The 13,862-nt window shown below is 37.6% G+C and overlaps 1 protein-coding gene across 7 annotated transcripts in view; it reads left to right on the top strand.

Annotated features, from left to right (window-relative positions):
* Window positions 1-13,862, top strand: part of CHN1 (chimerin 1) — a 200,155-nt gene that overhangs the window by 168,231 nt on the left and 18,062 nt on the right. For all 7 annotated transcript variants that reach the window (XM_025405373.1, XM_025405370.1, XM_025405371.1 and 4 more), the window contains one exon: window positions 8,171-8,255. In XM_025405373.1, the coding sequence (XP_025261158.1) occupies window positions 8,171-8,255 (85 nt within the window). The remainder of the gene's footprint in view (window positions 1-8,170; window positions 8,256-13,862) is intronic.

The raw sequence follows: 13,862 nt of genomic DNA, 5'->3' as shown, positions 1-13,862 counted from the left end.
CAACTGACCACAGTTATGACAGTGGTCCCATAAGATTATAATACTGTATTTTTACCCTGTCTTTTCTATGTTTAGATACATTTAGATACACAAATACCATTGTGTTACTGTTACATATTCAGTACAGTAACATGCTGTACAGGTTTGTAGCCTAGGAGCAATAGGCTAGACCATTGAGCCTAACACATCGTAGGTTTTACCATGTAGATTTTGTGTAAGTACACTCTATAGTGTTCACCTAATGAAGCATTTCTCAGAGAGTGTCCCTACCATTAAGTGACACATGACTGTATCAATAAAGGTAGAAGGGTTAAAATCATACAAAGCATATCCTCCAACCACAACAGAATTAAATTTGAAATCAGTAACAGATATCTGAAAATTTTCCCACATACTTATAAATTAAATAACATACTGCTAAATACATGGGTTGAAGAAGAAATCACAAGATATGTTAGAAAATATTTCCAACTGATTGAAAAGAAAAATACAACATATCAAAATTCGTGGAATGTGACTAAAGTAGTACTTGTCAGGAAATTTATATCATTAAATGCTTATATTTAGAAAGGGGGGGAAAAGGTCTTAAGTCAAAGAGCTAAGCTTCCACCTTAAGAAACTAGAAAAAAGAACCAATTAGACCAAGTACTTGAGAAAAGGCAGTATTAAAGGTAAAAGCAGCAATCAGTGAAACAGAAGAAAAACAATTTTTAAAATCCAAGAATGTACTGGGATTTTAAAAAAGGTTTTAACTACATACTTTAATAACTTTCTGTGCATTTTAGTCAGATCTTTTTCTTAGTATATTATAGGAATACTTGCATTCATATTATAATATATGTTAACAGTACTTCTTTAGATGACTACTTTTATAACCAATTCTAAAAGAAATTGAAACCTGGTTGTATGGAAATAATCTATTAATGCAGACTTAACTTCAAAGAATTGTGGATCACATTTTATAGACTGGTCTGAGGGTTTTCTGTATGTCAGTGTTCAGTTACCTATCTATAATGTGGGTATAGAGATTTTCTGTCACTCAGCTGTGGAATGTAAGTGGTTTTTACTGCACAACCATTTACTTATTTTCCTATTGTACCTACATAATATAACCTTAGGGGACTGGTATTTCAAAGAGTTGATTTTTACTACTGATATTTGAATACAAACTCATTCATCTAAGTAATGAAGCTAACTTTCTAAGTAGAAGTGTTTTAGGTTATGGCATTTAACATTTTTGAACCTTGAGCGTGATTCACTTTGGAAAGCTATCAGGGGAAAAGAAATTAAAAAGAAAGTTGCTTCTGAAACTTAAAAGAAGCCTAAACATTAAAATTGTGTATTTTACAATACTCTACTCATATTTTGAAATGGAAAGTGTCTTTGAATTAATGGTTATATTTTTTATTATTATACAATCTATACCTTGTAGCATATAATAATCAAAGGATTGCTTTGAGAACTTTGATATTTTCCTGGGTTTCAGATTGGTGGTTCTGTGCGAGGGGCCACTATTTCAGCTCCGCACAGAGCATTGACACCAGAAGTTGTGTTTGTGTTCTAGCATTAATGTGGTTGTTTATGATTCTAAGCAAGTTCTGTGCAAGCTTTGCATTCATTCTGTAATTTTAGATATATTTCTCACTCAAAAACATAGTGGTGATTGGGACTGTATAGATCATAAAGAAAACTTTTAAAAAATGTAAGCTCTGTTAATAAGGCCTATATTGAATTGTGGTGAATGTATTTTTATGAGAATTGATCATTTATTTTTTCTGCACATATTTAAAATACTGTTTTGTATACCAATTAACATAAACCATTTTTATAACATTCATGTGAGAGCAGAACTAAATTACTATATTGCCCTGGTGACTGTCCTACTAATGGTCAGTCTTGTTGTAGTATGACCATATTTTACTAGCTTTTTGCTGTAGTTACTGCTCACAGTTAAAGGGACATCATTTATTTGTGGTAGGTCAGTGTATGTCTAGTAGGATTTTATGGTATTTCTCTCAATTTTGAACAATTTTCTTACCCTTAAAATTAGGTCACCAATTTTCTGTCATTTGTCATTCTCTTTGAAACGATGCTTCTGTGTCGACTACTTGTGTGGTTAAGTATGTGGCTCAGAAAGACCCTGCAAATTCTCCCCCGTGTGACCACCTCTGTAGCAGCTGCTTGTACAGGCCATTAGCACCTGGGCCCCTTCCCCAGCTGCCTAGTGCCTCTGACTCCTGCCTGCTGCTGGCCAGTGGGCATGCCCCTCTATTCCAGGCACTTAGCCTTGGCCAATGCTTAAAGCTATGTTTCAGCAAGTGCCTGATGCATTTCTCCTGCCTTTCCTGCCATGGTCATCAATTACACATCCGTTCGATCAGGACAAGAAGACCAGGAATGGCCAGCATAATGTCAGTGCTTAACTGACATTATCATGGTGATTAACTGAACCAAAACCTTGCTCTTTGTTATAAATTATTACTCCAGAGTTATAGAGTGGTTAGTAGTTTTGACTAGATATAACTAAACAACAAGGCAAGAAGGTATTACCTTGATACTAAAGATACTCCTATAGTAAGTATTCCTCCCAATTTAAGTACTCCTGTATGTATTTCTTGCTAATGATCGTAGCCAGTATTATGTATTTTCTTTTCATGGCATAATAGTATAAATCAAAGTACTTTAAACTGAAGTAGTAAAATTAAGGTTTGATTTCTAAATTCCATATCATATGGACCAAAAAGTTTAAGACCATCTTGGTGAGACAAACATTGGTCTCTTAAAAGAGTGCATTCTGGTTACCCTAAACATAAAAATGAGGGAAGAAAAAACTTTGCTGCCCAGCTGCCTGCCTACCTACATTCCTTTTGTTTCGATTTTGTTCATCTGTTCTCTCCCCTCATTGCCCAATAGTGTGCTGGAGAACTGACTCATCATAGTCCCAAATGAGAAGCTGCAGCTGAAATGTCATTGCCACCTTCCCAAGCAAAATTTTATTTCCCATAATGATCATATCACCTCCAACGTGGCTTACATTTGCAGCAAGCTTTTCCTGGCATGCTTCTTGGCTATTTGCATCCATGCTTATTTCTAAAGAGACTGTTTTGACTTGAAAGGAATAATGAAGATTAATGGTGAATTTTTCTTTATCTTCCCATATCGTGGATTTCTTTTTCAGTTTCTGTTACTGGCATTCAAACTGGAGATATGAATGCTATAAACATGATGAGAAGCAGGGTGTTTGTTCCCTTGTGTAAGCCAGGATTTTAGTCTGAATAATGGCAGGCCCAACTGAGAATGACTTCAGTTTTTACCTGAGTCATTGCCCAAGAGACACATGACACTTGGCCTGTGCCATATGGGCCCCTCAATAGCCCACCCTCTCCCACCCTGTCCTTTGCAGCCTGCTTCTGACCAATGCCTTCACTGATAAGACTGTACTGGGGATCAATTAATTAATCCAGTCTTTCATCTCTGTTTTCACAGAGAGGTTAATGTGAAAGGAGTTGTTCACAGGTTAAAAGCAACCTCAGATGTCATGGTAATAAAATGGTCTTCTTTCCAGTTGCATAAGAGGGCTTTAAAACTAGTTCATTTTGCCCTTTATTCATTAAAGTGTAATTCATGCCTTATACTCTGTCACTTTCATTTGTCAAGATGGACCAAAAGCTTTGGAGGTGGCCTAGAAAAAAATATGTGGCCCACTTATAAGGTTGCCTTTCTTGGGACCATTTTTGACTTCACTAATAATGTAATATGCTGAAACTGATTGTTCTTTTGAATTATGTCTTATCAGGCACCATACCCAAAGGAATGGATTGCAGATTTCTAGGGAGTGTGGCAATTCTAGGCAAAAGTCACTCTCTGTTGTGATCTAGAGCTTCAGGCCCAAGCCCCTGCACCCTTGTGAGCCCCTCCAGGCCTTCTTTCCCACATATCCCACCTAGTTCTTCCTTAGCATCCTGCGACACACAAATAGTCTTCAAGATGCAACTTATGGCCTTTTAATTATATTTTGAATGTTCATTACATTCGGATTTCATCATTTTTAAAAGAGGTAATTAAAATACAACAATGTCTAGTAAACAAAATTGTCTGCAGATGTCAGTGCCTGTAGAATTATCTATAGGAAACAGCACCTATTACCATCATGCTAGATGGTACAGTACAACTGAAAAGCTTTTCTAAGTTGTATAATTTGTGCAATTGATTTTTTAAAGATATCTTTTTCTGAGTTGGCAAAGTATGTGATGTAAACATCACCGATCATGTAAAACTGCATATAAAGTGAAACATTTAGATAAAGCATAACCACCCACTTAAAAAGAAAATATTCATCACTTTTTCTTTAATGTGCTTGACACTGGCTGGTATAGTATGATTTTATAATGTATCACCCAAAAAGGAAACTTGCTTTCATGTCCAGCAACCCTTCTCTGAATTCCTGGCCAGTTTTAGCTCTAGTTCCTATTCCCCACTTTGCCAAAACTCCTCATTTGCTCCACAACTGAACTTACTTCCTGATTCTCAGAGACTGTAGACTGTCAGGCATGAATTCCTGTAGCTTTCTGACCCCAGGCCCCACCACCAGTCCTGCAGAGTCCAGCCCTCTCTCCTCTTACCCTCTTCCCTTCCAACTCAGGGAGGGGGAAAGTGATTTTCCTTGTATTCAAACCTGATTGCTCTGCCCTGGATTCTGTCTCCAACATTTGACTTCTCCAGAGCCTTGCTCCATCAGTGACCCTCTCTTTCTTATGAGTCAGCCTTCCCTTTCCCTTCCACAGTCCTCCCCACCTCACTTCCAAAGCAGTTTCTCTACTTTTGTACCTCTGTTAATGTCATTCTGCCCCAGTCACCAGACCTTAAACCCTAACAGACCAGTGTCTTTCCCTCTCCGTTGCCTCTGATTCAATTGGTTACCAAGCCCTATTGATTCTGCCTCCTAAATAACTCCAGTTTGTCCCTTTTTCTCAGTCAGCAGTGCCCGAATTCAGATCCATATCGTCCGTTGTCTGGGTGACTGCCATAGCACCACCCTACCTAGTCTGTCTTCCCTCAGCCTTGTCCCCTTCACCGTGTCACTCTCCTTAACGATCCTCAGTGGCTCTGTATTGTTCACTGGACAGAATACAAATCTGTAGGCGTTGAAAAGGCCCTGTCTGCCTCTCCTGTCTCCTGCCAGGACAGTCGTTTCCACTCCACCCAGACTGAACTTCCTTGCAGTTCTCTAAACACCACATTGTTTCTCTCATGCCTTGTATCTTTGCTTTTCAACTCGGGACTTAGCTCACGGGGTGCATCTCTTCCCAGCTTCTCTCACACTTTGCAAATATTTTGATTTAGAGTATTTTCACACCGTGTTTAATAGGAGAAACCCCTTTTTATTTTTGTATAGGCCATCATTTAATAAATGTTTATGAATGAATAAAAATGACTAATTAATGAATAAAATCAGTATTTGTTTTGATGACCTTTAGGGGAATAAAAAAAGACTCAAAGGCTACAGTAATCAACTTTTTACAACTATAATCCAGTGTCATAGAGTCATAAAGGTTACAGAACAAAGGAAACTTGAGATATATGGATTTTAGATATAAAAATTCTAGTGAGTTTTAGATATAAAAATTCAAAAGGGAATCCAGTTAAGCCCTGTTATACAAATACAGTTTTGTAAGCTGCTGGTTCTGCAAGGCCTATTTCTAGAACGTTTTCATGGAGAGCTACATAAGCTACCTTCTAAACGATTTAAAAAACAAAAAAACCCAGCCTCAAATGACTCAGGATGCCTTCATTAAAAAGCTGCCCAAGAATGAACTGTAAATAAGTAACAGTCTCCTAAAGTTTGCTTTCTGAGATCCATGTGTGACCCTTTCATTGGAGAACATGGGTCTGCTCGGACAGTTAAACAGTTAAAATCCTCCCTTCAGCGTATCTAATACAAAGAAATATCCCAGGCTTTTTGAAACGCCACATTCACTGCTACTTTCCCGAAGGTGAGGAAAGGACTGCTTCTGTTACAACAGCTCAGTAGCCAGTGCTGTTTCCCAAATGCCTGTTTGTTTAATAACTAACAAAACACCATCTACTCTTTTTGCTCTCCCTGTGTAACTTTCAGACGCTTTCTCATGAGATAACTGATAGGCACAAAATAATTCCTGGGACTTCCTTCATACTTTCATTGCACCTTTAGTCACCTTACCAAGTAAATGATACTGATTATCCTGAGGTTTGGCAACCTATGTGAGTTTGCATCCCAAAGACTTTCTCTAAAAGTAGCTTCACAATTCTGTTGCTGTTTCATGATTATATAACTCTCTTTCTGAATCAGCACTGTCTACTTCACTCATTCCCATAAGAAGAAAGCACGATTGCATGCTTTATCCAGTTTTATCCACTCGGAAGAACACAGGGACATTACAGAGTATCTGGATGTTGATCTTGGGCTCTACTTCAGCAACTCCAGGAAATACTTTGAGTTTACAGGCTCTGAACATCGTGAACAATCCAGAGGCAACTGTGCCTGCATTCCTGACCCTCCTCCATAAAACACATAGAAGGGATTATGGCCTTCTTTTCAAAATCAACATAAAATTTTGTACTCAGACTCAGTTGGCAAGAACAAAGAGTCACAAGCACATACCTGCTTTGAGTGAACCCGTGGCTATCCATTGCAGCTTTATATGGATATTTGGGCCAATGTAGTATTTTGAATTCTGATATACTGTATTTCATTGATTCTTATATGCACATTTTATTTTCCATTTTAATGTCTCTGAATTTGGGATTTATCTTACAACCAATGGCTTGTCATAATTTAATTGGTATGGTTTTTCTAAATGGAATACATAATGGTATGTCTTACATTTATGGTATTTTCACTTGAAGAAATAAGTTTCGTATCTTAAAAATCATTTACTTGGTTTCTAAGACTTAGTCAATACATTAATACAGCAGTTGTAAAAATGACGATCTTAGCTGTGAATTTTACTGTGTACAGTAGTGGTTTGGCAGATATTTATGTTGGAATCAAATTGTAATTTACTGATAATATTAAAATTTTTTTTCATTTTTTAATGTTTAGAGTTTGGACTCATTGCTTCTGCAAAATATTCTACCAATATTTTTTCATCGGAGTTAATGTAGAATGCCTTCTCTTTCCTGTATTTAAAAGAGATAGGTATCTTAACATTTGAATCCTTTCTTCTTTGGGGATTCCTTTCTTTTTCAAGGAAAAGAAATACAGTAGAAAGAACCTTTGTGAGCTGGAATGGTTAGCGAGTAATTACTTAAACAATGTTTCTGATAAACTGTAGCTCTGCAGTTTCTAAAATACATTTATTCTCTTTGCTAACATAATAAATATCAAAAGTTTTAAACAGAAATTGGGCCTTTAATGATTCTGATGTGACCCATCAATAATAATCTCCTTTAATATCTGTGATCCTTCTCATGGTCACAGAAGGTAAATTATCTGAAAAGCTCCTGACAGGACCCAAGACATACTTTATATGGCTGCTGATGCCTTTTCATGTCATAGTACTGTAGAAATAGCATAGTACATAGAAATGCCAGTATTTGTATAGATTAGGGTGCTTGCACCTGAGGGGACATTGGAAAACTCCACTATATAGTTTTCAAAAGTAAGTTACAGAATATTGGTCTGATTTATCATTCCTAAAACAAAGAAGAAATCAAGTTCTGAGAAAAATGTTAACTGCTTGTCAGTTTCACTCAACCAAGATTCTTCTAAATGCAGCCATGTTGCCCCTTCATTACTAACTGTGGGCTGGGTGTGGTGACTCACGCCTGTAATCCCAGCACTTTGGGAGGCCAAGGCAGGCAGATGCTTGAGCTCAGAAGTTCAAGACTAGCCTGGGCAACATGGTGAAACCCCGTCTCTACAAAAAATATCTGGGTGTGGTCGTGTGTGCCTGTAGTCCCAGCTACTCGGGAGGCTGAGGTGGGAGGATCACTTGAGGGAAGCCGCAGTGAGCTGATACACCACTGCAGCCCAGCCTGGGCAACGGTGAGACCCCATGTCTCTCTCTCTCTCAATCTCTCTCTCTCGTGTATATATAAATATGTGGCTTGTGTAGTAGTGCTTTGATATGAAACAGTCTTCTCATCCATGTGTTTCCCCGTCCTGAATTTGCCCCTTTTTTTTTTTCAGGTCCATACATTCAGAGGGCCACACTGGTGTGAATACTGTGCCAACTTTATGTGGGGTCTCATTGCTCAGGGAGTGAAATGTGCAGGTAAGAGCTCTTGTCTCTGGATTGAGTCAGCTGTGAAGTTATAAGAGGTAAGGTAGAAGGAGACTTGTTGTTATACATATCCAGTAGGCTGGATCCTGGTTTGGTATTATGCACATGCAGTAGGCCAGATTTTCAGGCAGCCACTTTGGAAATTTGATATTTTATCTGCTCTTAACCTTCTGGCTCTTGATGGACAGCACACTAGGGATCTGGCATTAGTCCACTGAAAAGAGAAAAGTCAGCTTGTTCAAAAAGTCTGATAAAAGGAGATAAAAGTAAAGCAGTTATATTTAATACTTGCCTTTGATGTTGCAGTAACTAAATTTATAAAAATGATTTTTTTAAAGCAATGTACAGGGACCTATGATTGTTGCCTTGGAAACTGAATTTTAAAGATAACTTGTTAAGCTGGATTGTCCTTACTAAATTTTTGTGAAATCAGATTGAAGCTTTAAAAATCTGTGAATTCATCTTCAAAGATGGTTACCAAATTCTGAAAAACCACTTAGTCACTAATATTTTCTGTGTGACATTTTGAAATCAAATACATCCAATACTTTTTGTAAAATATGACCATGAATATTTAGATATAAATTTAGAAACCATGAGATTTACACATACAGAAATAACCAACACAAGGATGTATTGAGATACTTTGTGAAATAAAGTACTTGTTTATATACGTGAAATCCATTTGTATAGAACAACTATACTGAATACTGGCCATTTATCCAAACTACTCTAAATTCTGACATAGGCTTAAAAATAATCATGTAAATTTTAAATGTCTAGTATTTGGTCATAAAAGTTTCCTTCTGCTATTTAATTTGTAAAACTAAAAAATGTCTTCTTACGTATCTTTTAGCATGAAGCTTTACACTAAAAAATATACTAAGTATTTCAAAATGGTAACTATAGTAACTGTCAGATTTATCACTATAAACATCATTTCTTTTGTGGCATGATTTTTAAATGGAATATTTTTGTTGTCCATTATGTGCAGGAATTTCTGGGTTCTGATTCTTATTTCTAAATTGCATTTCCTGGCCGGGCGCGGTGGCTCAAGCCTATAATCCCAGCACTTTGGGAGGCCGAGACGGGCGGATCACGAGGTCAGGAGATTGAGACCATCCTGGCTAACACGGTGAAACCCCGTCTCTACTAAAAATTACAAAAAAACTAGCCGGGCGAGATGACAGGCGCCTGTAGTCCCAGCTACTCGGGAGGCTGAGGCAGGAGAATGATGTAAACCCGGGAGGCGGAGCTTGCAGTGAGCTGAGATCCGGCCACTGCACTCCAGCCTGGGCGGCAGAGCAAGACTCCGTCTCAAAAAAAAAATAAATAAAATAAAAAATAAATTGCATTTCCTTTGAATAGTAAGGTATATGTGTTGCATGAAAATGTTCCAAGTCACTCTTCTTTCAGTTATTATTCCCTTAGTATCACTAAAATATTATAAGGTTCCAGGCATATATCACCATTCAAGGACCTTCCTGCCACAGGGAGTGGGATAAGAATCCTACATGTGTGGACTTGGAACTGTGCAGAGGTGTTCGTCAGGGAGTGCCTCAGCTCAGAGTCGAAGCTCAGAGTGTATGAGGAAAGCCTTGCTGTGGCTGGTGGTTATCCAGAGTTGGGATGAGGAACCATCATGAAGAAGGCTATGGTTGTGCCTTTGCTCTGGAGGGAAACAGTAGAATGGAAAGTGTTGGTAAAGTGGAGGTATTGAGGCAGTCTGCATTGCAGTTTCACAAAGGCAGATGGAATACTCTTTCCAAAGCACAAATTACCTACTGGAGAACAATGATCTTAATGAGCCTAGTTTGCCTTTATGAGACTGTCTTGACCAGCTGATACTCTGCAACAGTTTTTTAAATGTTTTATGGCTGTCACAAAAGCTTTTCTTTCATGAGTAAGGGTGTATATCATTTCCATTTTGAAAAAGTGAAGGCCATCTACATAAGAATTCTTAGCTATTAATAGAGAACAGGTACAGCACCTATGAATAATCTTTGGGAATATGCTACAACCCCAATCATGTTGGAAAGAAATGTTTTGGAACATTTATCATGACAATAATATGGGGGAAAGGAGAAAAAATTCATCCCCATCTCCCCAGCCACCCACATTAATAGCCTCTACCTCTTATTGTGAGTAAAGGTCAGGAATTGAAAGAAAAGCCTCGAGATTTTTCATTTTATGTTATATCTTGTCCTTAAAAGCATTATATTCAGTGTGATTTGAACCATATTAATGTGTAATACAAGCACGAATCAACTCATTTTGAAAACACAGAGGGTTGGGATTTGAATTCGTTCTGTTTTCTATGACAACTAATTATATTTGGATTGATAGTGGGATTCTTAGGTCTAAAGTGGCTTTGAGGCTCATCTGGCCTTTGACTATCTAAATCCAAATGCAAAGAATTGAGAATTTAAAGCGAGAGTGTACACTAGCTGTGATCAGCTGAAAAATAGGTCCCCAGAGATGTCCACTTCTAATTCCCACAACAACATTCCTTGTTCCTTTCATGGCATGAAGAATGTTGCAGATGTCGTTTAAATTAAGGATATTGAGATGGGGAGTTTTGGGTTGCTATGACAAAATACCACAGAGTGGGTAATTTATAAGTAATAGAAATTTATTTCTCATATTTCTGGAGGCCAGGAAGTCCAAGATCAAGCTGCCAGCAGGTTCAGTGTCTGGTGAGGGTCCAAGTTATGCTTCCAAGATGGTGCCTAGAAAACTGTGTCGTCCAGAGGGGAGGTGCCTAGAATGCAGTGTCCTCAGGAGGTGGCAGAAGAGTATAAAAGGGGCCAACTCCCTCTGTCAAGCCCCTTTATAAGAGCATCTAATCCCATTCGCAGGGGAGGCGCCCTGACAACCGAATCATCTCTTAAAGGTCCCATCTCTTAGTACTGTCACATTGGCAACACCTGAATTTTTGAGGTGACACTCTCAAACCACAGCAGGGAGAATACCCTGGATTGTCAAGGGAGGCCTAGTATAATCACAATCATAAAGATCCTTATAAAAGGGAGGCGAGAGGTTGATAAAGATGATATAAGGACAGAAGCAGAGGTCAAAGGGAAGAGAAGATGCTATGCTGCCGGCTTTGAAGACAGGAAGGAGTCACAAGCCAAGGAATGCAGGTGGTCTCTGGAAACCGGAAAAGGCAAGGAAAGAAATGGATTCTCCCCTAAACCTCCAGAAGAAATGCAGACCTGCTAACACCTTGATTTTAGCCCAGTGAAAGTGATTTTGAACTTCTGACCTCCAGAATTGTAATATATGCTTGATGTTTCAAGCCAGGAGTTTGTGGTATTAATAATTTGTTACAGCAGCAATTGTAAACTAATGCACTAACCACTAAACACTAAAGGTATTCTTTCCAAAGAAAAATGGCAGGCTGTCAGAAAAGAAATGTATATATCTGCCTTTGATTCCTGAGACAGCTTGGTTTGTTCTGCCTTCTTTTTTCAAAATCCACCAAGGCAAAAGAGAGCTTGTCAGGAATGTTTAAAGGAGGGTTTGCCAAAAGCAGCAATTTTGTAGCCCTCACCACAGCCCTTTTTTAAACATCATGTAAAGGTATTGGGTGATGTTCCAACCACCAGGCTGGCAAAGTTGCTGTAGGAGTCAGACTAAATCCAGCTAATACCAGGCAAGCTGTCCCTTCAGGACTGAAAACGCTGGCTTGCTGCTAAGCACACCACAGTGATAAGGACAACTGAGGGAGCAGCAGGGACAATCCTGAGAATGCTAATCATTACATGGGCTATTCAAAACCACGCAGTGCAAGGTGACATCGCAGGCATTACACAGTCTGACCCACTGAAGTCACCCTTCCTGTAGCCTCCTCTGAAGTGAAGAAAGTGATGTTGCAAGGGCATAGCTAACTGCAGATTGGAAACGGTGCTCCTCTGGCTAGAATATTTATGACCCGAGTAGGTAGCCTTTAAAAATCAAGTTCAAAGGATGGTCGTTGTTCATTTAGAATAGTTCCTCTGAATAGTTTTTTTTTAATTTATGAAAGGAAAGCTTATAGGTTATTATTATGTAATCATTGAGACTGTCAAACATTTGTCTTTAAAAAAAGATTATTCCAGCAGCATTCCTGAATTGTTTTCATCTTAGCCTTACCCCAGAATATTCTAAGAAATTAAGAAAGATAATTATTTCAAATCAGACATGTCAGTTTAATGTGGGTTGTTTATGAAAGTGACTTCCTATTTTCAGTGTATCATTATCTTTGCTGTCTCCAAAGGGAAATGGCAGGAGTTTTCCTAATAGTAAAGTGTAAGTATTTATTACTTCAGGTATACAAGCCCTTTTAGGTTGAAGAAAATAAGTGGAAGTAATGTTTTTTATTTTAACTACGGTTTTGATTGATTGTACCTAAAGAGTTATGTTTGTCCTTGTAAGCCAGTGAGAAATTGGTAAGACTTGCTTAAGTTTCGTGGAGTCCCTTTTAATTGGAAACAATATTTTCATCAGTATCCCAAAGAATAAAGCATTCTTCTTAATTTTGCTTATGAAAATAATTCTGATGCATATTAAAATACAAACGATTCCACTTTCCTGGGGGGAAAAAAAACAGATATGTTTCAAAACAAATTTTTGCCATTATTTAAAATATGAACATTCAGAGAGAATGATTATAATTTCAAATCTTAACATAATTATATTATCCTTTAATCCTGTCAATAGAATGTAAATATCAGCTATTCCTTTCAAAAAATTGATTTCTGTGCTCTCTAGATATAAAACCTGTGTTTTAGCAAAATCAAGCCCCAGAAGATTTGAAAGTAACCTAAAGTTGGTAGTCTAAGTAATAGAAATATTTTTAAGAAAGTATAGAATAAAATGTGACTTGAATTTTTTATTCCTCCTTTCATATGTTTATTCTATGCTTATTAACTTGAGAAATTGGAAGAGAGAAATGTGGTTTAATAGTAACATAAAAATAACCTACCAAACCAAGAGATTCAACAAATGAAATCATTTATGGACCTTTGATTACTATTATTATTTGTAGTATAGAGCTTCCCTGAGAGAAATGGAACTATATAAGAGTTATATGACTTTAATAAATAAGTATGAAAACCAAATAAAGCCTTAATGGCAAGCTGAAATCTTGATATACTGTTAGTCCCTGAAGCAGCAGTTTTCAGAGCAAGCTCAGGGCTAGTGAATTGCACAGTGAATGTAAGTGTATAAAAAGCAGATTTTAATGACTTTGCCATCTTTGGCAAAGACTTCATATCCAGTCCACCAAAAATTTAGCCTTTGAGATATATTGTTAAAATTGAGCATAACATACTAATATTTTCGCATAGTTTTATCTTATTTAAATAAAAGAGAGAACATCAGTTTAAAAAACATTTCCCTCCTCTTAAATACCTAAATCTGAGCTCACTCATCACTTTATCCAGTCTTCACTGAGTCACAAATAAACTTAGGAACCTGCTGATGTTTAAAATGGGAGATGAATGCTGGACGTGGTAACTCACACCTATAATCCCAGAACTTTGGGAGGCCAAGGCGGGTGGACTATCTGAGGTTAGGAGTTCAATACCAGCCTGGCTGATATGGTGAAACCCTATC

Source organism: Theropithecus gelada, chromosome 12 (assembly GCF_003255815.1).
Source record: "Theropithecus gelada isolate Dixy chromosome 12, Tgel_1.0, whole genome shotgun sequence".
NCBI lineage: Eukaryota > Metazoa > Chordata > Mammalia > Primates > Cercopithecidae > Theropithecus > Theropithecus gelada.
This window is presented reverse-complemented; position numbering and strand designations above follow the sequence as displayed.